Source organism: Oratosquilla oratoria, chromosome 11, assembly GCF_046742065.1.
Source record: "Oratosquilla oratoria isolate Oo_2021 chromosome 11, ASM4674206v1, whole genome shotgun sequence".
Taxonomy (NCBI): Eukaryota; Metazoa; Arthropoda; class Malacostraca; order Stomatopoda; family Squillidae; genus Oratosquilla; species Oratosquilla oratoria.
In genome coordinates this window covers 13,773,101-13,796,709 of record NC_134787.1, presented here as the reverse complement: position 1 = coordinate 13,796,709, position 23,609 = coordinate 13,773,101, and the positions used below count along the sequence as shown (strand labels likewise).

General features: G+C 38.1%; 2 protein-coding genes across 5 annotated transcripts in view; both read left to right on the top strand.

The window, feature by feature from the left end:
* Nucleotides 1-6,756, top strand: part of LOC143029602 (uncharacterized) — a 108,657-nt gene extending 101,901 nt beyond the window's left edge. For all 4 annotated transcript variants that reach the window (XM_076192327.1, XM_076192326.1, XM_076192325.1 and 1 more), the window contains exons 20-21: nt 1,983-2,152; nt 3,135-6,756. In XM_076192327.1, coding sequence (XP_076048442.1) covers nt 1,983-2,152; nt 3,135-3,280 — 316 coding nt within the window. In that variant the 3' untranslated portion in view covers nt 3,281-6,756. The remainder of the gene's footprint in view (nt 1-1,982; nt 2,153-3,134) is intronic.
* LOC143029971 (uncharacterized) overlaps nt 3,399-23,609 on the top strand; it is a 33,090-nt gene continuing 12,879 nt past the window's right edge. Inside the window, exons 1-4 of the mRNA XM_076193182.1 lie at nt 3,399-3,459; nt 7,923-7,983; nt 9,966-10,077; nt 12,759-12,944. Coding sequence (XP_076049297.1) covers nt 3,399-3,459; nt 7,923-7,983; nt 9,966-10,077; nt 12,759-12,944 — 420 coding nt within the window. The remainder of the gene's footprint in view (nt 3,460-7,922; nt 7,984-9,965; nt 10,078-12,758; nt 12,945-23,609) is intronic.

Genomic DNA, 23,609 nt, shown 5'->3' with positions numbered 1-23,609 from the left:
TATATGTGACATTTATACCATTAACATATTGAAATTCTTTATAATTGCTACATTTATCTGTCAGCATAGTACTAATGCCGATGACACTGTATGGGGCAGAGACTTAGTTTAAGAAAGGCGGAGAGGAGAAATTTAAATTTATTTACCCAACTAGTTTTACCTAGTTGTATTATACAGGAAGGGAGCTATGCTCGTGGTGACCCGTCTTTGTATCTTTTAGCATCAAGTTTTTTCTTAAAATCTTGAATAGTGTATTTACCTAGTTGTATTTTACAGGATGAGGGCTATGCTCATAGTGACCCATTTTCTCATCTCTCCGCATCCAGTTTATTCTTAAAATCATGTATAGTTTTGGCACTCACTGTTTCTCCATTTAGTTTATTCCAGACATCGATCACTCTATTTGGGAAGCTATTCTTTTTCAGATCTCTTCTGTAACTGTCCTTCTTAGCTTCTTTTCGTGTCCTCGTGTTTCTCTTCTGTCCCATTTTGATAAGTCATCTCTATCAAGAATTTCCATTCCTTTCATAATTCTGTAAATGGTCAACAAATCATCTCTTTCTCTTCTCTGTTCCAGTGTTGATAGATGTAATTTCTCCAATCTTTGTTCGTATGTCAAATTTGATTGTGTAGGTGCCATTTTTGTCGCTGCTCTTTGGATTCTTTCTTAATTTTCTTATGTTCTTTTTTGTGCAAGGTGCCCATAGTGTTGCAGCATATTCTATTTTAGGTCTTACTAATGTAACCACTATTTTCTTTACCATTTCTTCATCCATGTAGTCGAAGGCCACTTTCATTGATCTTAATAAGTTAAAAGTCTCTCCAAATAATTTATTGACATGTTTATCAGATGTCAAGTCACTTGAGATAATCACTCCCAGGTCCCTTTCTGAATCGACTTTTTGACTTCCTTGTTTCCAATTTTATATTAACCCGATATTCTATTTTTGCTTTTGAGATGAAATGCCTGAGAAGTATATTAGGGATTACAAGCTTGGAGGTGAAGATAGAATGTAGATTGAGAGAAGCAAGTAAATGCCTTAGGAGAATAAAAAGTGCCGTGAGAAATAGACATTTGGGAATTTACCTAGTTGTATTATCCAGAAAGGGAGCTATGCTCATGGTGACCCATCTTTGTATCTTTCAGCATCAAGTTTTTTCTTAAAATCTTGAATAGTGTTTGCTCACACTGTTTCCTTATCTAATTTATTCCAAGTAAATATTGGGTGATAGGAAGGTGTCATGAGAAATAGGCTTCTGGGAATGAATGCAGAGAAGATGATACGGAGGGATGATACTACTGAATACACAGTATGGGGTGGAGATTTAGAATTTAAGAGAGACGGAAAGAAGTTTAAATTTGTTTTGAGATGAAGTGTCTGAGAAATATGGTAGGGGTTACAAGGTTGGATAGAGTGAGAAATGAGGAGGTGAGGAGGAGAGTTGACATAGAGAGGGAGCTGGCAGATAGGGCTGATGAACGGTTATTGGGATATTTTGGAAATATGGAAAGAATGATTGAAGAAGGACTAGCAAAACAGATGTGGAAAACGGATCTTATGGGGACAACCAAGGAAGAGATGGATGGATAGAGTGAAAGGGGCTTTGAGAAAGGAAGGGAGAAGGGAAGGGATAATGGTAGTGTATGGATATTTTGATGCAGCCCATAGGAATTTCATCCTGTCTTCTCTAGCATGAGGAGATGTGGGATAGGGGTGTGATCACCATGTAAGTGAATCAGCCTTGCTTTGGATGTGCTGTGTCTTGCTGCATTGCTTCTGTTGCATATAGTGGACAGGAGACAGGGATGACCCCTCATATACAAGGAGCTTAGATAAGAGGGAAGCAAGGGTGGTGGACCTGAGTGGAATAGGTGGCAGTGGGTGTGTGAATTTGACTTAGCTACCTCCTATATGAGTGGGAAGAAGTCCTTGGTATATAGATAGATAAATGTATTTATTTATTCTCTCCCCCTCAAACAGGAGTAAAAAGAAGCGAAAGGCAACCATTAGCCAAGAAGACCTTGTTGATACCGATTCAGATTCATCAACGGATGAGGATGAGGCAGATGGAGCTGGTGCATCTGATAACAAAGCTCCAAACCCACGTGACTTGTCTGACCAAACAGATGTCAGATTCCACATCTCTAAAAGTATGTGTGATATTTCTAACTAATGCATTGATGTATACACTGGATAAGTGGTCGAGTTAATGTCCAATGAACTTCTTTCCCAGTGTCTGAAGAAATCTGATGATATGCCATTTTCTTGTTTCAAAAAGAGCAAGTGCTTTTTATTCTTAACTTATAAGTTCTTGAATACTACTAATATCTAAATATGAATTTATTGACTCGTTTATGGTTTTCTATGAGTAGAGCTTGTGATATGATAATTCTATTCTGTCCACTATTATGTATATTTAATGATTTTTCCATTTCTAATTTTCAAAGTTATTATCTGCTGCTTCCCTAAAGCTAGTCTGTGCTTGGCCTCTGTCATAACTTTTTCTTTCCAAATTGTTTCCTATCTTCACCAAATAGCTTCCTCTTTATGATCCATGTTTCTTATGTTTTTTCCTCTCTCTCTCTCCTCTCACTCTCTCTCTCTCTCTCTCTCTCTCTCTCTCTCTCTCTCTCTCTCTCTCTCTCTCTCTCTCTCTCTCTTTGATATCTGCCCTATATTTATCAAGTTAGTTCAACTCTCCATCTTGAACTTCCTGGTCTTAATCCATGTAGTCCTCTCTCATTAGTAACTTTGTAACTTTCTCTAATGTTTCTTTTACTCCCTACATTTTCTCCAGGTTCTCTAATGATATTCAATAAGTTGAAAAAAATTAAACCCTTTATGGTGTTCTTGTTATTTCTTAGAACCCTCAGATCTGTTTTTCATTTCTAAGTAATGATAGGGGGAGTTCACAAAATTTAACCAAATCAATTGAAATTGTTCAAAACTAGTTTATGTCTTTCAGCTCTGAAATTTTAGCTGTGCAACCTACCATTCTTGGTCACTGTGTACATTTACTTTAATCATAACTATAACATTGCTAATGCTGTTAATAAGAATGGTTCCATATAGGTATGTTGTTTCGTTTTATTGTAAATAATCTATTGTAATGTTGTTTTTTTCTGTTTCCAGAAAATCGAACAGTGGAAGTATTGTTGCACAAAATGTTTGAGAAGGAGATAGATGTAGATGATCTTGGTCAGAACACCATAAGTTTGGACCCCGAACCTCCTGCACCAAAGCAGGATAAAGATTGGCCAGCAGAGTCAGAAGCTTGATTGCTGCTTTACACTAGCTTTAGCAGGACATATTTCTGTTGAGCTGGTTGCTTCGACTGCAGTTTATTGTTGAAAAGGAAATAACATAAATTATTTATACTTTCAATGCATAGTTAAAATGGCTCTCCTTGTATGGATGACCAGTTACAATGTGACAGAAATTACAGTATTTGAAACCAGTATTTAATGATCAAAATTAGTTCAAAAGAATATTGAATTATTTATTAGATATCTTGTTACTGATATTATGTTGATATTGTGACCAGTCAAAATGCAAGGAAATAGTAAGTATTGGGTTTCATTATAAGGTTTGAATAGAATTTTGCATTGCTCTATATAAATTATTCTATTCTTATATTTAAAAAAATAATCAGACAAGTACACACTCATATGCACACACATATATTTGTACATATATGTACACATTTGAAAAGAGTGCAAAGTGGAGAATCAAGTAGAAAGGAGAGGGTAAAGAGACCAGGACAGTTGTTCATAGAAGAGAAGGCTGTGAGAGGGAGTAAGACAGATTATTTCAAGGAATTGTTGAATGTAGAGGAAGAGAAGGAGTATGTGATTGTGACAGAAGGAGATACCAATAGAAGACTGATGGGTGAGGGAAGGATGTACAAAATGGAACCACAGTTAAACAATTTTTATCTTGACTTTCACTAAGGTAAAAATTTCTGGACAACAGTCCAGAAATGAAGAGATTAATTCTATCTACGTTCTTCATGGGAGAGGGTGGTGGATGGAAGGGTGGTAGATAGGGCTTTAATGGACTACATAGTGATAACAAAGAGAAGAGTAGAAAGAGTTTAGGATGTGCATGTTCTAAGGAGAGAGAGTGGGGGAATATCAGATTATTTTTACGGTGGAAGGTAAGTTGAGAGTGGAGGAAAGATGGAGAAAGAGGAAAAGGACAGAAGGTAGGGAGGTGCTTAGAGTAAACTGCTTAAATGATACAGAAAAGGAGAAGGAGTACAAGAAGCTGAAAGAGGAGTGAGAAGGAATGAAGGACAGAGTAGAACTAGGAGTGGAGGTGGAATGGGGAGGGTTTAATGAGGGAATCACAAGGTGTGCAAAGTTGGCTATTTCCTTTCTAAGGGGGAAAAGCCTTTGGTATATGTATGTATGTACATACTTCAAGGGTTTTTTCTGTCATACAAGCTAGGTACATACATAATATAACAAAGGCTCTTTCCCCCTTACAAGAGAGGTAGCCAAAAAACAAAGGCATGAAATCCACTCCTACTTATTCCATCCCCACATACTCCACTCCCATCCACCCTCCTCCCTCCCTCTTATCTTGGCTCTTCCTGGATGATGGGTCATCCCTGCATCTCGCCCACTGCCCTGGGTCAGAAGCAATGTTGCAAGACACAGCACATCCACAGCAAGGCTGCTTCATTAAATCGGTGACCCCCCCCTCTCCGTCCCCTCATGCAGAAATGCTAGGAGAAGCTAGCTAGTAGAACAAGCTAGGTAGCCAAGTCAAAAGACATGTACCCACTCCCACATATTTCACTTCCATCCTCTACCCTTTTCTCCCTCTCATCTTAGCTCCTCATGGATGACGGGTCATCCCTGTATTCTGCCCACTGCCCTGAATCAGAAGCAACAGCTTTTGAAATAGTGTTTGAGGAACATGATGGTACAAAAATGGATGGAGTAAGAAATGTAGAGGGGACACAAAGAAAAATGGTGAAAGAAAGGTGTGAGATAAAGTAGAACAGATGTTGGAATGGCTTGGGTATATGAAAAAAATTAGAGATAACACAAATGCTATGTACAAAACAGTGGAATGAATCGACAAAATCAACAGGGGAAAATCTCTTATTTCTGGGGGATAGAAGAGTGATGAGGTCATGAAGAAACCAAGACAGGGTGTCTCAAGGATATCAAGAAACATATTTTCCGTACAGATGCATCAGCTTTTGGAATAGTTTAAGAGAGGAAATAGTTGAATCAAAGCATATACTAAAAGGCCTTAGGGGTGGCCCAGTTAAGGCATATACCCACCCATCACCCATTCCACACCCTTCCAGCACCAATTTGTTCTCTGTTCTATATTAGCTGTTTGTCCCTTGACTTCTGCATGGGTCCAAAAGAATGTAACAAGACACAGTACCTCCACAGGGCCCAATAACCAATGCTGGTTTACCCCCACTGCTTCATTATATCATTACCCTTCCTCCCACTCTACCAGTCAAGAAAATACAAAGTGGACAAGAAGAATTCCCTTTGGGCTACATCAATTTTCCATCCATTCATAACCACTCTCCACTCACACCTATCTTTTGACCTGCTCTCTCCCTTCCCTGCTTGATAGACATTCCCCATTTATCCAAGACCTCCTTCACCTCATCCATCCACACCATTGTTGCTCTTCCCCTCAAGTTCACTCCATCCACTTCTGCCTTCCACATTTGAAGTTTAACAGATGGAGAAAAAGAGACAGGATTGCATAAGTGTAACTCTTTTCATGTGAATCACAGTAATGTAAATTTGACTCATAGACCCACTCACTCACACTCACACACACACACACACACACATGACTTGATGGCGCAGTGGTAGCGTTCACAACTGTGGCTACAGCAGTCCAAGTTTGAATCCCTCCCAGGGCTGAAATAATTTCCGTATCGCTGCACTGTGATTCGTTACTCTAACTCTTGTGGGTGGGGAATTGGGGGTGTAAGGTCACGGCATTGCCCATAGATCAGTCGTATATGAGCTCTGAGCTCTCTTCTGGGAGGAAAATAGCTGTCAATCATGAGTCCAACACGTGATCCAAAACTGTGGTGAATCACACAATAGTGTGTGCAAACATCATACAAGAATTTAAGCACAAACTAGATATTGCAAGATAAAAGATAATTTCAGTATCACTGTGCTACGAGTCATTGTTCCAACTCTTGTGGGCGGGGAGTTGGGGATGTGTGCATGTAAGGTCACAGCATTACCCATAGATCGGTCATATTTGATCTCTGAGCTTTCTTCCGCAAGGGTAATAGCTGTCGATCAAGAGTCCAACACATGATCCAAGACCATGGGAAATCACACACACACACACACACACATCATTCAGTATGTATATATTTCTTAGCACTTGTTTATATTTCTGTATATGTGTGCATATATATGTGTGTTGATAAGATCTGTGTATAGGATCATTTGCTCAGCTACATGAGCATGAAGATAAGTATTGTTAACATTTTAAAAGACTGATACATTGGGAGATATTGCAATGACAGAAATTGTGAGTTATTGTATGTGATTATATAGTTTACATACATTGTATAGAATGTATAAAGGTATAAATCTTCAGGTTTTTTACAGTATGGATTATAATTTCCTTGTGATCAGGAGGATGAATATATATTGTATTTCTTCTGCTTTAAGTCTTTTTTTTCTCATCCTGTCTCTCTCTCTCTCTCTCTCTCTCTCTGTATATATATATATATATATATATATATATATATATATATATATATATATATATATATATATATATATATATATCTTTCCCTATTCTCTCCTTTCTTCTCTTTCCTCTCTTCTCTCTTCTCTTTTCTCTCTCTCACTCTTTCTCTCTTCTCTTCTCTCTCTCTTTCTCTCTCTTTTCTGTCTTGTCTCCCCTCTCTCTCATCTCCTTTCTCTCTTGTCACTCCCCTATCACATCTCTTTTCTTATCATTCCTCTTTCTTGTCTCTCATATCTTTCCTCTGCCTTGTCTCTTTTCTTTCTCACCCTTCTCTCAGCTCTGCTGTTCTCATATCTCCTCTTTTGTCTCTTTTGTCTCGCATCTCTCCTCTCATGTTTTGCCTTTCCCTTTCCTCTTTTCTCTCCCCTTTCATTCATACACATAATCATGCATATGCATGTAGGTAGTCATAAATTCATTGTCATTATATATAGTCTAAGATGAGAGCCAACAATGAAATACATTTCAGCTGATAGAATAGTATAAATTGTTATGTTGATTATAGAGTCTATATGTATTGTTCATTGTAAAGAATTTATAAACTTAATTTTTATGATTGAATTAACTTCATGTTCTATAAGACAAACATGTGCATGCACACAAACTTGCACATATATGCACACATGCACACATACACTAAGTGACCATGCAACAATTCAAGCTGACTTAGAAGGTGGAGTACTGGAGCTGAGGAAGAAGTCATACAGGCAAACCAATTTCAATTTTGAAAAGTTGAATTTCTCAGGCTTAAGGAAATTTCTTGAAGAAGCAAACTGGGAGGAGTTCATGAATACTACCAATCATAAAAATAATAATTGTTGTCCTTGGCTTTTGCCCTTCCCTTGGACAACATCAGTAGCATTGAGATGGGGGGGGGGGGGCGTGCTACATAGACTACAGCTCATCTCCCATATCACCTCTACCCTGGCCTGCATCCTGGAGAGGACCCTAAAGTGACCGGACTTTCAAGCTACAAATACATAGCCTTTTGAGGCCATTGGATGCTATGAATTGTAGCATCAAGTTTCACCAAGTGTAAAACACACAGGCTTACAAAGGCTGGTATTGGTCCTCAAACCCTCTCATGGAACTCTTTGGGAAAAAACTTTGGACTGTTGTCTGTGTTGTATTAATGTGTGATTGTTCCTATGTTACCAGCTGAAAGTAGCAGTAGGAGAGGAGCAGTCATTGGTTATCAGCTCTCCATGTGTAAAAAGGTGTAAGGAATACAGTTGAAGTCTTTAGAGATACCTTGAGCCCAGTCTGGAGATAGGTCTGTGCCTCTTTTGGAAGTGAGAGGGTTGACAGATTTTGTAAATTAACAGCTCCACTTTCCGTCTTATTGGACCACAACAAGCAGATACCTGTCATTGATTCCATATTACCAATACTTAGAGGAAGTGGGAAAGCTTTTGACACTTTTACAACTTGAGTGTGAACAAACAGTGCCAAAGATTTGTTGGAAGGAAAATCGTAAAAATGACCGATGTAATAAATATCAAGTGATATGAGAACAGTAGTGAGAGATGAAAAGTCACACTGGAGAAGAGTGACTAGTGGAGTAACACAGGGCTCAGTGTTGGTATCTATAATGTTTCTATCATATATAAATGAAGAGGATTGCAAACTACTAGTAAAGACCTAGATAATGTTTATGAATGGTGACAGTAGTGGAAAATTAATTTCAATACAAAGAAATGTAAAATCTTGGAACTAGGCTAAAGTAAAATAAAAAAAACTAATTTGAGGATATAAAAGGACTTAATGATCGTAATCAGGGATGATATATTGCCAGAAAGTCACTCAAAGAAAATGGAGAGACATACAGTTTGCTGAAGAATATAAAGTGGCATTTCTGTACATGAGTCATATTTGTCCCTGAATGCAGTATACAGTGTTAGTGTAGTTGTCACCTAAAGAAAGGTATAAGAAAAAGAGAGAATACAAAGGTTGGCAAAATGGGATAAAGTCTGAATGGCTAGGCATATGAAGAAAATTTTGGGGAAAAAATGGGACTTCCCATGTTGGAAGAACAAGGATCAGAGAAAGGTATAGAAAAATGGAACTAGAGGACTTGCTGGTATAGGATGAAAGATCAACAAGAGGTCAGCCCCAACCAAATTCACAACCATACCAACTGGACAGCAGAACACAAATACATACCATGCCTTTTTATCAACACCCTCATAACATACACATACACACACAAACTCCTGGCATAATATATAATACATCCATGTCATTCAAACAACACATCACAAACATAAAGACAAAACAAAGAAACTACCACTACAGTATACAAACAATATGCATGCTCACTGATAGATTATCTGAGCCCCACATGGGCCCCTAATCTCGCTAAGACACACCTCAACACCCTACAGACTGTACAGAACAAAGCTCAAAAGACAATCACAGGCTACACAAATACAACACCTACAGACCATCTAAACCATGAAAGGAAAGTCCTCAAAGTCAAGGATTACCTTGACATAAGACACACACACACATACTTGCCACAGCCTCCACAAATACGGCCTATCCACTACATGGCAGAACACCAACACAAGCCAAGAAACATCAAAACAACACCCAAATACCTTTATCACACAAATACTCTTCTCTATCTTCACAACCACCAAACACCAGCCTCCAGAAGTATATCCATAATCATATTGCTCACTGCTCCATAAACAAACTAAAAGACAACACATCGCTGCATGCCAGACCCTCTTACATCCATCCCTCTGAATCCTCTCTTCCCCCAAGAGATCAGAGTCCACTTGGCCAGGCTGCAATGTGGTCACCATCCATCTAAGTTAACACACATATGCATATGCAAGAAATGTAGTATAATGGAGTTTGGAAAAAGTAAAAATAGAATACCAGGGCAGTATAGAATTGGTACAAAGGAAGTAAAAAAAAAAAGTTAGCTCGGAAAAGGTCTTAGGAGTAATTATCAAGAAAGACATGTCACCAGACAAGCATATTAACAAAATAGTCTGAGAAACCTACAATTTACTAAGATAAATAAAAGTGCCCTTTAACTAGGTAATTAACACATGATCTAAGACCCTGGTGAATCACACTCACTCATACAAAGACTATTTTTAAATGATTCCTTGGAAAATTAACCCATTACCAAAGCAAAAAATAGAAAAATTTAGGAAGGTTGATAAAAGACAACCTTTCACCTGACAGATATATGAGCAGGATTGTGGAAGAGACATACAGACTGGTGCAGAAGATTGAAGTGGCTTTTCACTATATAGATGAAGAGATGATAAAAAAACTCCTCAAAAATCTGATACAAGTAAGATTGAGAAAATATAAAGAGCAGCAACCAAATTGATCACCATCCTAGCAGATAAACATATAAGGAAAGACATAAAACACTGGGTCTGCCAACTTCGAAAGATCAAAGAGAAAGGTAATATGATTGCAGTATTCAGGTCACTAAAGGAAAATTGCATTGGCAGAGGAGATCTCTTAATTAAGGATAGAGGGGCTTTATGAGGTCATGAGAACAAATTAAGGAAGACCACATGTCTAAAGGATGTGAAGAAATACAGTTTTCTATATAGATGAATAGATACTTGGAATAGCTTAGGTGATATATCCTAAGCTATACATGAGGCGGAAGTTGGGGGGTGGGGTTGGTGAGGGAGTGTTGTGATGGTTTGAACACATGGAGGCAATGAGTAGGAAGGATTGGTAAAGGTGTGGAGGACGGAGGTGGAGGGAGTGAACATGAGGGGCCAACCGAGAGTGAGATGGATAGATGGGGTGGAAGGAACATTGGGAAAGAGGGAATGTCTGTTGGGGAGGGACAAGAGAGAACAGAGGATGGGGATGAGTGAAGAATGGTTGTGTGTAGATGATGCTATGATGCATGGAAGGGAGTGGGCAGGGGATGGGGGGGGTGAGGGAGTATGTGTGAATAATGATTTGACGCAACCCGAAGAGATTTCTCCCCATCTTCTCTTTTTCTCCATGAGGGGACAGAGAGGAGGGATTGCCGATTGAATGAAGCAGCCTTGCTGTGGATGCATCATGTCTTGCTGTGCTGCTTCTGGCCTGGGGTGGTGGGTGGGATGTGGGGATGGCCCATCATCCAGGATGAGCTGGGATGAGAGGGAGGGAGAGGGTGAATGGGAGTGGAGTATGTGGGGATGGAATGGGTGGGAGTGGATTTTATCCCTCTGTTTTTTGGCTACCTCCCTTGTGAGGGGGGAAAAGCCTTTAGTATATGCATGTACACACAAATTCAAATCTGAATATGATAATTGGAAATCAAGGATATAGATTAAATTGGAACTGTACATGAACTTGAGGCTAGGTATGATAAATTGGAGAGCAGGAGACAGGACCCAACAAATGTTGCTCCTCTCTTATATACATTGAGGTCTCTTAAGCCAACACTTGCCAACAGCCACTTGTGCAGACATTTGGACCCAGGACTCTGGGAATTTATGTCCTGGGCCAATTTCTGAAGTGGGTTTATGTTCTGGGCCAAACATCCACACTAGTGGTAGTTGGCAAATGTTGGATTAAGAGAAATAAATGTACTACAATTAGGTAAACATACATACATGCACATTCAACAGCACATTGGTAGCATTTGCAACTGGTACTACAGCAGTCCGAGTTTAAATCTAGCCCAGGCCTGAAATGATTTCAGTATCACTGCACTGCAAGTCATTATTCCAACTCTTGTGGGCAGGGGTTTGGGGTGTGTGTGCATGTAAGGTGACAGCATTACCCATAGATTGGTTATATATGAGCTCTGAACTCTCATCTGGGAGGGTAATAACTGTCAAACCCAAGTCCAACATGTGATCCAAGACCAGGATGAATCACACTTGTTTATACATGGACACAAATGCAGTATGAAATATATGTACGAAATATTCTTATATATATTTCATATGTGTAGGTATGTGTTATGTGTGCTTAGGCTTCCTATGATATTGTCCATTTGTATTGCTATGCCTTGTCAGACATACAAAAGAATTCATAATCTTGTAATCCTTCCCATATGGTACATATGTTGATTTGAAATTTATTTATTATTATCTGAATTTATATTTAGCAAATTATTAAGATTTAGCACTGTTTGATATTGTTTTCTGTTGAATCTACTAGGATATAGCCTAACCTTAAACAAATTAGTAATGGTAACAGAAAGGATATGTTTGAAAATTAGTTTATGTAATTTTAGAAAATATCTTAGATATTTATTTCTCTTTTTACCAAGACTTAAATACTTCATTGAAATAAGCTTTGTGTTATCATGTTTTAGTTAATTAGTGATAGATACTCTGTCTCTGTCATTAAACATTTCTTATTACCACAGAAGTATTATGAAAATATTATCAACAATTTTATGATTCACCAATGAAGTACAGTTGGGGAAATGAAAGTTCCTTGATACATATGGTACTTGGATAAGTTTTAAGGTATAGAATTACTGGTATGCACAAGCAAATATCAGTTTTGTTATAATGATAACAATCATAATAATGGTAATAGTAGTAATAATCTATCTGACATCCATCTCACAGGACCACAACATGCCATTTCCTGTGACTGATTTCAGCTGTCTTGTTTACATATACAAATAAATAATTGTTCTTTCATCGGTAACAAAAATCTGCTGTTTTCTTTGTTGCCAGATACCATACAATAAAATAAAAAGTGTTAAAGAACTTACTGCCCCAACTGTGCACTTGGATGGAAAAGATTGTTGATGACCTTGAGACTGTTATACATGATTATCTTGCAACATTTCACTACTTTTAGAAAGTACACAAAGATTGACAGCTTGAGATAGACATAGGTTCATTTCCTGATCCTAACCGTGAAGCAATGATGACAGGCATATAGTAGTGTATAACATTTATACAAAATTTTGAGCAAACTGTAGGATCTTGTTGCATTTTCTTACCATGGTATTTGTTTTGCCCACTGATAAGCTTATATTTTATTTGATAGGTGAAGGCAGCTTTTATTATGATACAGTGTCATACTTCATTGCCCCTCTATATTGTCTGTGCAAAAGTTGTAAATGTTATGTTTCAAATCATTTCAGTATACTATAAGTGTGTAGAGGCAGAAGGCTATACTAATTTGTTTATATTGTACAGAGATTTAGTGCCTAACAAGTCTTATGTAGAACATGTACTGTAAATTAATTTCTATTCCTGTGGTCTTACAACTCATTTACAATTGTGCAGTCCAAGAATAACCTAGTTTTTCCATCATGCAGAAATATGGAAAAAAAAGTATTTCCAATTGTAGGAAGAATATTAATCCAGTAATTGTTTTAGACAAGTTGGCATGTTTACAAGTTATGTCACATGTAAGAAATGAATGTCCACATGACTTCGTTCTATTTACTTTTTTTTATTTATCTAACTACTAATGACACAGACTAATTGAATTGTAGAGAAGTTCTTTTAGTAGGAGTTAAAAATTTTATTTCATATTTATATGTATTTTATTTCTTATTCATTGATTTCTAAGTTTATTTGGCACTATGTAGATTCAGAAAAGAAGTGTCTATTGCCTATAGTAATCATGAGTGAAATTTTGTATATTTCATTTCTTGAATTGTTTTGTAGGACATTATAAAAGATCCAACTTGCTTCATTGTTCAAGATTTTTTTTTTTTTTTCCAACTAATAGTTGTCACCATGTTTTCATGTAAAACAAATCACTCCTCATTTATTTTGTACAATTTACAATTGCTTTTGAATAAGGCACATTGAGTGGATTGGGCATCTCCAAGGGTCACATAATGATTGTGATTGGTCAGGAAAGAAAAGAGGGTGTAGACTTTTTTCACCTGAAACCATGGAGCTGTCTGCCATTGTTGTGAAATCTGAGCATTTCAAGTTAATCAAGCACAGAGAGATAGCAAAAATTATTTCTTGGAGAAATTGAAATCCAGAATAATAATTTCTTTGCTGTATTTTTTGTCTTATTCTCAGGGTCAAAATTCAAAATAAAGATACAACTTATTTTTTGGTGGAAAGTTTTATTAAGGTAAGTCTTGCAGTTCATATGAAAAGGTTTGAATTCATTATGTCAGTATCACACCTAGTTTTTAACAATTTAGTAATATGCTAGAATCCAGAGAGAGGACTTTTCATTCGTTTTAGCAAAACTTGCAAGGGTATTGAGAATCTTGTTTCAACTTAAGTTTCTGTCCACATGTTTCTTGAGATAGATATTTGTATTAATGTTGATATATTTGTAAGGAAGGTCAGTTTGTGGTTGTATTTGTCATTTGTACAGTATAATAGTTCTTACAGCATCAATCTTCTGTTTTATTTTTTTTTCTTTATTTTTATTTTTTATTTTTCTGTTTCATTTTCTAATGGTTTTTAAACTAACATATCCAAAAAAAGTACATTTTGGAAGATTATGAAACCCTGTGTATATGATACCATTGTAAATAAATAATAAAATTGTATTTAAATTGCTTGCATTTAGAATAATCTATTGATCTATTCATCCCCTACTATATCATTGAGATCTCCCAATACCACTACATGGACATATCTCCCAAAACTCTCTATGCACTCATTTAAATCTATCCAAATTGCTTCCCTTTCTTCTACACTCTTCTAACTACCAGGCCCACATGCACTTACAGAGATTCACATTTCCCTTCCCAGTTTCACCTTCATCCACAATAACCTTGAAGAAACCTCATTCCATTCCACCACACTATCTATCTCAGAGTGGGTGAGAATTGTGGAGTGACAGGTAAAAATTGTATTGGAGAGTTGATGGTGGAGATGTGTTTAGAAAGAGAGTCGATGATAGCTAACACTGTTTAGGTAAATAGTTAAACATAAGTATACCGTATTTTTCGGACCATAAGGCGCAGGCAAAATCCTTAAAATCGGCCAAAATTGGGTGGTGCGCCTTATCGTGAGGTGGGCCTTATGTGTGGCTTCATTGCAAAAAAATGCCTCGGACAGTGACGTACTATTTTCACAAGTTTCGTAGCTAGCCTGCCGACGGCAACAGTGCATAGGCCTAGCAAAATTTACAACCAAGTTATAACCAAGATGCATGTATCTTGACAAGAAAATTGCGAAAATTTCGACAGTTTTCGAGTATGCCACTGCATACATTCACGCTATCATGGCTATGACATGATAGCGTCCACACATTTTGCATTGATATAGTCTCGCTCCACTCAGACTGTAATAATTTTGGTATTTTTTTTAGTTTCGACCATGGGCGCAATATAGCAATAGAAAATTAATTATTAATTTTGTAAATTAAAATGTATCAATGTAATATACAATTTTGTGGGCGGAAATGAAAATAAAGAATACCTTGCTACAAGCAAATATGCTAATGAACGAATTCGGTAGCATAGGAACTTTGTATACCCTGCAAGTTGAGAGAGTGGTTGAAAAGCCCGCCAACGTCTCTCACGACGACGACAACGAGGACGAGCCGGATGACATTTAATTTGCAGGTAACAAACATGGCGTACCATTCGTCCGACAAGACTTCGTTACTTACGAAATCTGTTTTAGTACCTTTTTTGTTTTTTATTTCCGCTCACAAAATTGCATATTACGTTGATACATTATAATTTGCAAAATTAATAATTAATTTTTTATTGCTATATTGTGCCCATGGTCGAAACTAAAAAATTTACCTTCATTTGTAATCTTGTGTTTTGTGAATAGAGAATTCCAGGAATAAAACTGCCAATGTTGGTTTTATTCTCCACAATTTCCGTAACGTGTTTATGTTGTTTTTTAGGGGTATTGCCAGGGCAGACCGTCTATGGAGGTGGTCTGATTTCACTGACCAAAATAAAAAATATATCATTTTTGTAATTTTGCTAAATCCCAACCGATTTTTCTCATTCAACAACGAAAATGTTCAGTTCTGAATGCACTCACTTAAGCATGATTATCCGATGACGAGACCAGATGCGCCTTATGTAAGGACGGGGAATAGCAAATAACGGGTGCGCCTTATGGTCCGAAAAATACGGTACATGGGAGAGGGTGATTGATGGAGGGGTGGTCGATAAGGTTTTAATGGACCAAGTAGTGGTATCCAGGAGAAGAGTAGGAAGAATTATGGATGTCCATATTCTTATGGGAGAGTGGGGGGATATCAAATAATTTTTTGGTGGAAGGTAAGTTAAAAGTGGAGGATAGGTGGAAAAAGAGGAAAAGGACAATGTAAGGAGGTTGTTAGAATAGACTATTTAAATTACAAAAGATTACAAAGGCGGAGCATGCTGACAGGAGACCTTTTGGTCCATATCTAGGTCGGATGCGAAAAAATATATAATAATAAATGAATAAATAAAAACTAATAATGTAAATAACAAATAAAATGCATAAATAAATGCATAGGTATAGTTAAATAATAGAAAAACAGGTAAATAGTAAATAAAGTGACATGCAGGTACTACTCGTTTAACGACCTACTCGGTTAACGACAACTCGGAGTAACGACGGGCTTTATGACGTTTAACGTAAATCTCCCGAAGTTACGACGTCGTGTACGATAATTAAGTTGGCTGAGGCAAATTTGTATGATGTTATAAATGAACTTGTACGGTGGATATTAGCTGTGAGGTAAAGTGTTCTGAAGCTTAGGTCTACATTACCATCCTGCAAGCTGCAAAAACTACCTGGGGTACAGTGTATACCGGTATTGGTAACTTTTTAGTTTCGACCATGGGCGCAATATAACAATAGAAAATTAATTATTAATTTTGTAAATTATAATTTATCAACGTAATATGCAATTTTGTGAGCGGAAAAAAAAATGCTAAAACAGATTTCGTAAGTAACGAAGTCATGTCGGACGAATGGTACACCATGTTTGTTATGATAGATGGCGATGTCGAAGAAATGAAAGGATGATAAATTAATTCGTCTAACCTAAACTAACCTAACCTAACCTGTGTTTAATAAATCATTACCTGCAAATTAAATGTCATCCGGCTCGTCGTCGTCGTGAGAGACGTTGGCAGACGACAAGATGGCGTCCCGAGCCTATGCTACCGACTTCGTTCATTAGCATATTTTCTTGTAGCAAGGTATTTTTTACTTTCATTTCCGCCCACAAAATTGCATATTACGTTGATACATTTTAATTTACAAAATTAATAATTAATTTTCTATTGCTATATTGCGCCCATGGTCGAAACTAAAAAAATACCCCGGTATTCAATATGGAATGTAAGCATACGCGGATTTGGTCATATACGGTAATTTTAGGAACCTAACCACCGTAAATAAACAGTAAATAAAGCTTTAATGTACTGTATAAAAGAGGGAAAATACACGAAAATAAAGATACATGTATTGCTGGACATTGTACATACAGTACATGTACGTATATGTATACACTTTCGCTTAACGACCAATTCGGTTAACGACGGCGCGCTGGTCCCAATTGTCGTCGTTAAACGAGGAGTACCTGTATAACTAATAATAAATGAGAATCAAACAGACAAATGATAACAAAACAAAAACAAATGATATAAAATAAATGATAATCATTACAGCACCTTGCTTAGGGGTTTATCCAAATGATTCTTAAAGCTTCGAACTGAACTACATTGCACTGCCTCTACAGGAAGTTTATTCTATTCATTAACTACACAGTTGAAGTTTTTTCTACCCACTTCCAAATTGAATCTATTTCCGGACAAGGAGAAGGTGAGAAATGTTGGAGGTGAAGGATAGAGTGGAGGACGAATGGGGGTGTTTCAATGTGTGCAAAGATCGTGTGTGGAACAAGGAGGAAGGGAGGGAATAAAAGGAAGGGTAGTGAATGGTGGGATGATGAAGTACGGTAAACAAGGTTGTTAAAGAGAAGAAGCAAGCATTCACAAACTGGTTGCAAATTAGGACAAGAGAAATGTATGAGAGGTGCAAAGAAAGAAAAGAAGCAAACATAAGATAAAGGAGGGCAGATGTAAAATGGGGAGGAGTATGATCAATTTTGTAAAGTAATTAAAGGATGTTTTGGAAGAAAGTTAAGAGAGTAAAGGGAAGCAAACCAAGTAGAGGAGAAAAGGTAAAAGGTGTAGATGGAGAGATGATAATGGAAGAGGAGGCAGTAAGGGGAAAATGGGCAAAGTATTTTAGGGAGCTGCTAAATGTGGGAGGAAGATAGGGAGGTAGCAGTGGGAGGCACTAATAAAATGACAGTGATGGGTGAGGAAAATGGAGGAGAAAAGATGAGAAGCAAGTAATTAAAATGATGAGACCAGGTAAGGCATCTAGGGTAGATGGGTGCCATGTGTAGTGTTTCAAGAAGGGAGGTACAGTAGTGGACTGGGTAGTGAGCTTGCTTAATGTGTGTCTATGTGAGGATAGAGTGCCAGAGGACTGGTGGAATGCCTGTACAGTTCTGCTTTACAAAGGGAAAGGAGACAAATGTGAGTGCAGTAGTTTCAGAGGAATCAGTTTGTTGAGTAGTATGGAAGGCTTATGGGTTTTAATTGAGAGGATTAGGAGAGGAACATCAGGAGTAATTGGTGAGGAACAGTGTGGGTTTATGAAAGGTAGGGGTTGCATGGATCAGATTTTTGTGGTAACAGATATGTGAGGAAGTTTTAGCAAAATATAAGGATCTTTTTTTAGCCTTTATGGGTTTGGAAAAGGCTTATGACAGGGTAGACAGGAAGGCACTGTGGGAGGTTTTACAGATGTATAGGGTTGGGGGAAAGCTGTTAAGAGCAGTCAAGAGAGTCAAGAGAGCAAATGGTTTGAGGTAAAGGTGGGACTGCATCAGGGATGTTTCATGTTGCCATGGCTATTCAGTGTATACATGGATGGGGTGGTATGAGAGGTAAATGAGCAGGGGCTGGAGATGGTTTAAGAAGAGAAAAATGGGAAGTGAGCGAGTTGTTTGTTGACAACACTGCACTTGTGGCAGGGTCAGAGGAGGGATTAAAGGAATTAGTGATGGAATTTGGGAAGGTATGCAATAAAAGAAAGTTGAAGGTAAAAGTAAGGTGATGAGATGAACAAGGGTAGAGGGTGGCAGTGAGTTGGAAGTCTAAAAGGAGAGAGGCTCAAGAAAGTGGATATCTGTAGGTATTTGGGGTCACGTGTGGCAAGAAAGGGAGGAGTGAAGGTAAATTGTAGATTGAGAGAAGCAAGTAAAGCCCTTGGGGAATTAAAAGATGTTATGAGAAATAGGCAACTGGAATGGATACAAAGAGGAGATTTTATGAAGAGATGATTGTGTCGACAGCATTGTATGGAGCAGAGACTTGGAATTTAAGAGAGGCAGAGAGGAAAAGTTTAAATGTGTTTGAGATGAAATGTCTGAGAAGTATGGTAGGGGTTACCAGGTTGGATAGTCAGAAATGAGATGATGAGGAGAATGGGAATGGAAAAGGAGATGGCAGATAGAGCTGATAAAAGATTATTGGGATGGTTTGGACACATGGAAAGAATGAGGGATGAAATATTAAAAGAGGTGTGAAAGGCAGAGGTGGAGGGAGTGAACTTAAGGGGACGACCGAGGATGAGATGGATGGATGGGGTGAAAGGGGTGCTGAGCAAGAGGGGAATGTCTGCTGAGCAAGGAAGGGAGTAGGCAGGAAATAGGGATGACTGGAGAATATGTATGGATGATACTGTTATGCAAGGAAGGGAGGGATGGGGGTAAAGGGTGCTCATGTGTGAATAATATTTTGACACAGCCCGAAGGAATTTCTTCCTGTCTTCTCTTTTTCTGCATGAGGGGACAGAGATGGAGGGTCATCGATTAAGTGAAGCGGCCTTGCTGTGGATGTACTGTGTCTTGCTGTATTATGTTTGACCCAGGGCAGTTGGTGGATGCATGGATGATCCATCATCCATGAGGAGCTGAGATGGTAGGGGTGGTGGGAGTGAAATGTGTGATTCACCTTGGTCTTTGGATCACGTGTCGGACTCGTGATCGACAGCTATTTCCCTCCCGGAAGAGAGCTCAGAGCTCGTCTGACCGATCTATGGGTGATTCTATGACCTTACACGCACACACACACCCAACTTCCCGCCCACGAGAGTTGGAGTAACGACTCGAAGCGCAGCGATACTGAAATAATTTCAGCCCTGGGCAGGATTCGAGCCAGGTACCGCCGATACTTCCGTACTGACAGTCTGAGACTACCAACCGCGCCACCGAGTCGCGTGTGGGAATAGGTATTTGCCTCTGACTTGGCTACCTCCCTTATAAAGGGGAAAAGCTCTCAATACATAGACAGACTATGATGGAGCAATGTCATCTTCTTCTGCATGGTTTGCGGGGCTGATACCCACTGTAATGCACAAGTTACCTCAGATCCGAGGTGAGAGTCGGTCGAGGGCCATTACTCAGGAGTGAATACCGTTTCTAACCTCTGTTCCATAGCCAGATTTCGAACAGACGGCAGATCCACGAGCGCTGTACCAACCCAGCCACAACAGATAGTCTTCGTAACGATCGAAAAGCCGTTACCACTGGCCTTTACAACCAACAACCAATCCCCCTCTATCCCCTTCCTTTTCCCAGAGCTGGGTGCGATAGTGCCGGACAGGTAGTGCGTTACCAAAAAAACTGGGATGCATTTCCGTCAATGCGTTACCGATTTTAATTTCCTTAGAACGGTCCGCGTTACTGCGTGTGTATATATATATATGTATGTATGTATATATGTATATATATATATTATATATATATATATATACATGTATGTATGTGTATATATATATATATACATATATTTATATATATATATAAATATATATATACATATATATATATATATATATGTATATATTAGTATATTTTGGCAGTAAATTTTCTTGTAGACATGTCTTGTTAAAGACCAATGCTAAGTCAGTTTCAACTATCTTCTTAGTTGTTTTTTTCCATTCTTATATGTTTCTTATAGTCCAGGGGTGGATTAAACACAAGTCTACCGAGATCCATGGTATATTGACACTAATTATATAAATACAATCGCAAGCTTTCGGTTGTTACATACAACCATCTTCAGGGAGATAAAACGACAGGAAAAGGTCCATGTCAATTATGCTAAGGGGTTACAAGATGACAAGGCTTTATGGTTCCAGTGAGGTGGAATTAGGAGAGGTTCGAGTCAGTTCATAATGACGGTGGTGGGGGGAGAGCTGGACAAGGTGTCCGTTGGTGTTATATGTCATATTGTCGAGGGGAATTTTGTCCTGGTGTGACGGATTCTTTGTTTAAGAGTAAGGTGCCTAATGTGTTTGTTTGTATGTTGATGATTGGTGTGTGTTGTGAAATGTAGACTTTCTCCAGGATGTGTAGTTTTTTGTGATTGTTACAGTGTTTGAGTATTTTGGTATTGTTAACTAGGTCTTGTCTTGTTGGATTTCTGTCGTAATAGTGAGTCATATGTTTCCGTATGCTACCATCGCGGGCATGCATTGTGAGCCTTCGGCTAAGTGAAGTAGTGGTAACACTAATATAATTCATGTTAGGTAGAAGTTTACAACCTTCTTCGGGGCAGGAGTATTGGTATACCACATTCGCTTGCTTTAGGGTGTTATTATCTTTTGTCAGGTTATTCTTCATGAACAGGCTAGAGACGGTTGTGTTTTTGTAGTATATGATTATGGCTTTTTTTATATACTACAAAAACACAACCTAATTCCAGTCATTATGATCTGACTCGAACCTCTCCTAATTCCACCTCACTGGAACCATAAAGCCTTGTCATCTTGTAACCCCTTAGCATAATTGACATGGACCTTTTCCTGTCATTTTATCTCCCTGAAGATGGTTGTATGTAACAACCGAAAGCTTGCGATTGTATTTATATAATTAGTGTCAATATACCATAGATGTCGGTAGACTTGTGTTTAATCTACCCCTGGACTATAAGAAACATATAAGAAGAATGGAAAAAACAACTTAGTTGAAACTGACTTAGCATTGGTCTTTAACAAGACATATGTATACATACATACATATATATATATATATATATATATATATATATATAATGTATATATATATATAATGTATATATATATAATTATATATATATAATGTATATATATATATATATACATAATGTATATATATATATATATATATATATATATATATATATTTTTTTTTTATTCAACCACAAACAACTTTTAATTCCATGCCATCGCAATCGAGACTGAAGAATCGCTCGATGGAGACATTTTCTTGGAAATTGAAACGTGGACGAGCCGAGGATTCGAACCCAGCTAACCCGTTAAGACGTAGACTTCAAGTCTTGACTTGAAGTCTACGTCAAAGCCACTAACTTTGGTTTCTGTCTTAACGGCAATAGCGAATGTCCAGAACGCTACAAACAAAGTGTGATCCGATCACTAGTGAACCGAGCCTTCTCCCACAGCAGTACATGGAAAACCACGAACAACGAACTCCAACGTATAACAACACTACTTGTCAACAACGGCTATCCACAACACTCCATCGAATCCATTATCAAAAACAAGATGAACTCCTTTACCGGCCTTTACCCACAAACACCAATATACCAACACTGGACCTGCACTACAAAGGACACATGGACACTGGGTGCAAAGAAGACGAAAGAACACTTCAAAATATTATCACACGTAACATTCGATCCAACAACCCAGACACTAAAATACGCCTAATCGTATACTACAAAACCTCCAAAACACACACCCTGGTTATTAAGAACAACAGCCAGCCCCCCAACCCTCCTCTACAAGAAGTCAACGTCGTGTATAAGTTTGATTGCCCTGTCGGTGATTGTCAGCACCGCACCTCCTCATACATTGGCATGACTTTTATGACTCTCTCCAAAAGACTCACATACCACCTCCAGAATGGCGCCATCAAAACACATATGACAAAAAAAAAACACAAAACCACCATCACCAGACAAACACTAAACGAAAACACTAAAATAATCTACAAAGCCCACGACCCCCTTCGCCTTAAGATGGCCGAAGCAGTGAACATATACATCGAGAAACCTTCCATTAACATACAACTCATGCCCACAACCACACTCCCAAGCAGTAGACGCACATAACACAAACAATAACACCCCTTTCCACAATCCACAAGGAAGTTGCTACTTCCACGTACGCAGCGCTACGGATCACGGCTACATGAAATGACCTCTCCCAGTGTTCGGCCAATGTACAACCTGTATTTAAACCCTGTAATCACCAACTATTGTTACTCCCTCCCTGAGGATGACCGAGTAAGGTCGAAATACGTATAGGAGAATTAAAAAAGAGAAAATCGCACCCAATGTCTTTTGGACACCTTCTCATCTATTTGGAACCACCACAGAAACTTGTTGCACGAGAGAAATTAAAGCTCCAATATAAACTCAACAACGCCATTGTCGCTGTAGATTTCTTGAAATCATGTATATATATATATATATATATATATATATATATATAATATAATATGTATATATTATATATATATATATATATATATATATATAAACACACTCATATGCAGTAACGAGGACCCCTCTAAGGAAATTAAAATCGGTAACGCATTAACGGAAATACACCCCCAGATTTTTCGGTAACGCACTACCTGTCCGGCGGGAACGCGCCCAGTTCTGCCTCTTCCCCTCCATCTTCCCATCCTCTCATCCTCCTCTCCTTTCCTATCCACTCTCTACACAAGAAATTATTACAGCCAATGCTCCCCTCTTTTCCTCACACACCAATACAGTGTAAGGTTCAGCGTTTCCTCCAGAAAGATCGATGCATGTAGGGGCCGTGGTCATGTCAATAACCATTACCATTACCAACCATGAAGCTT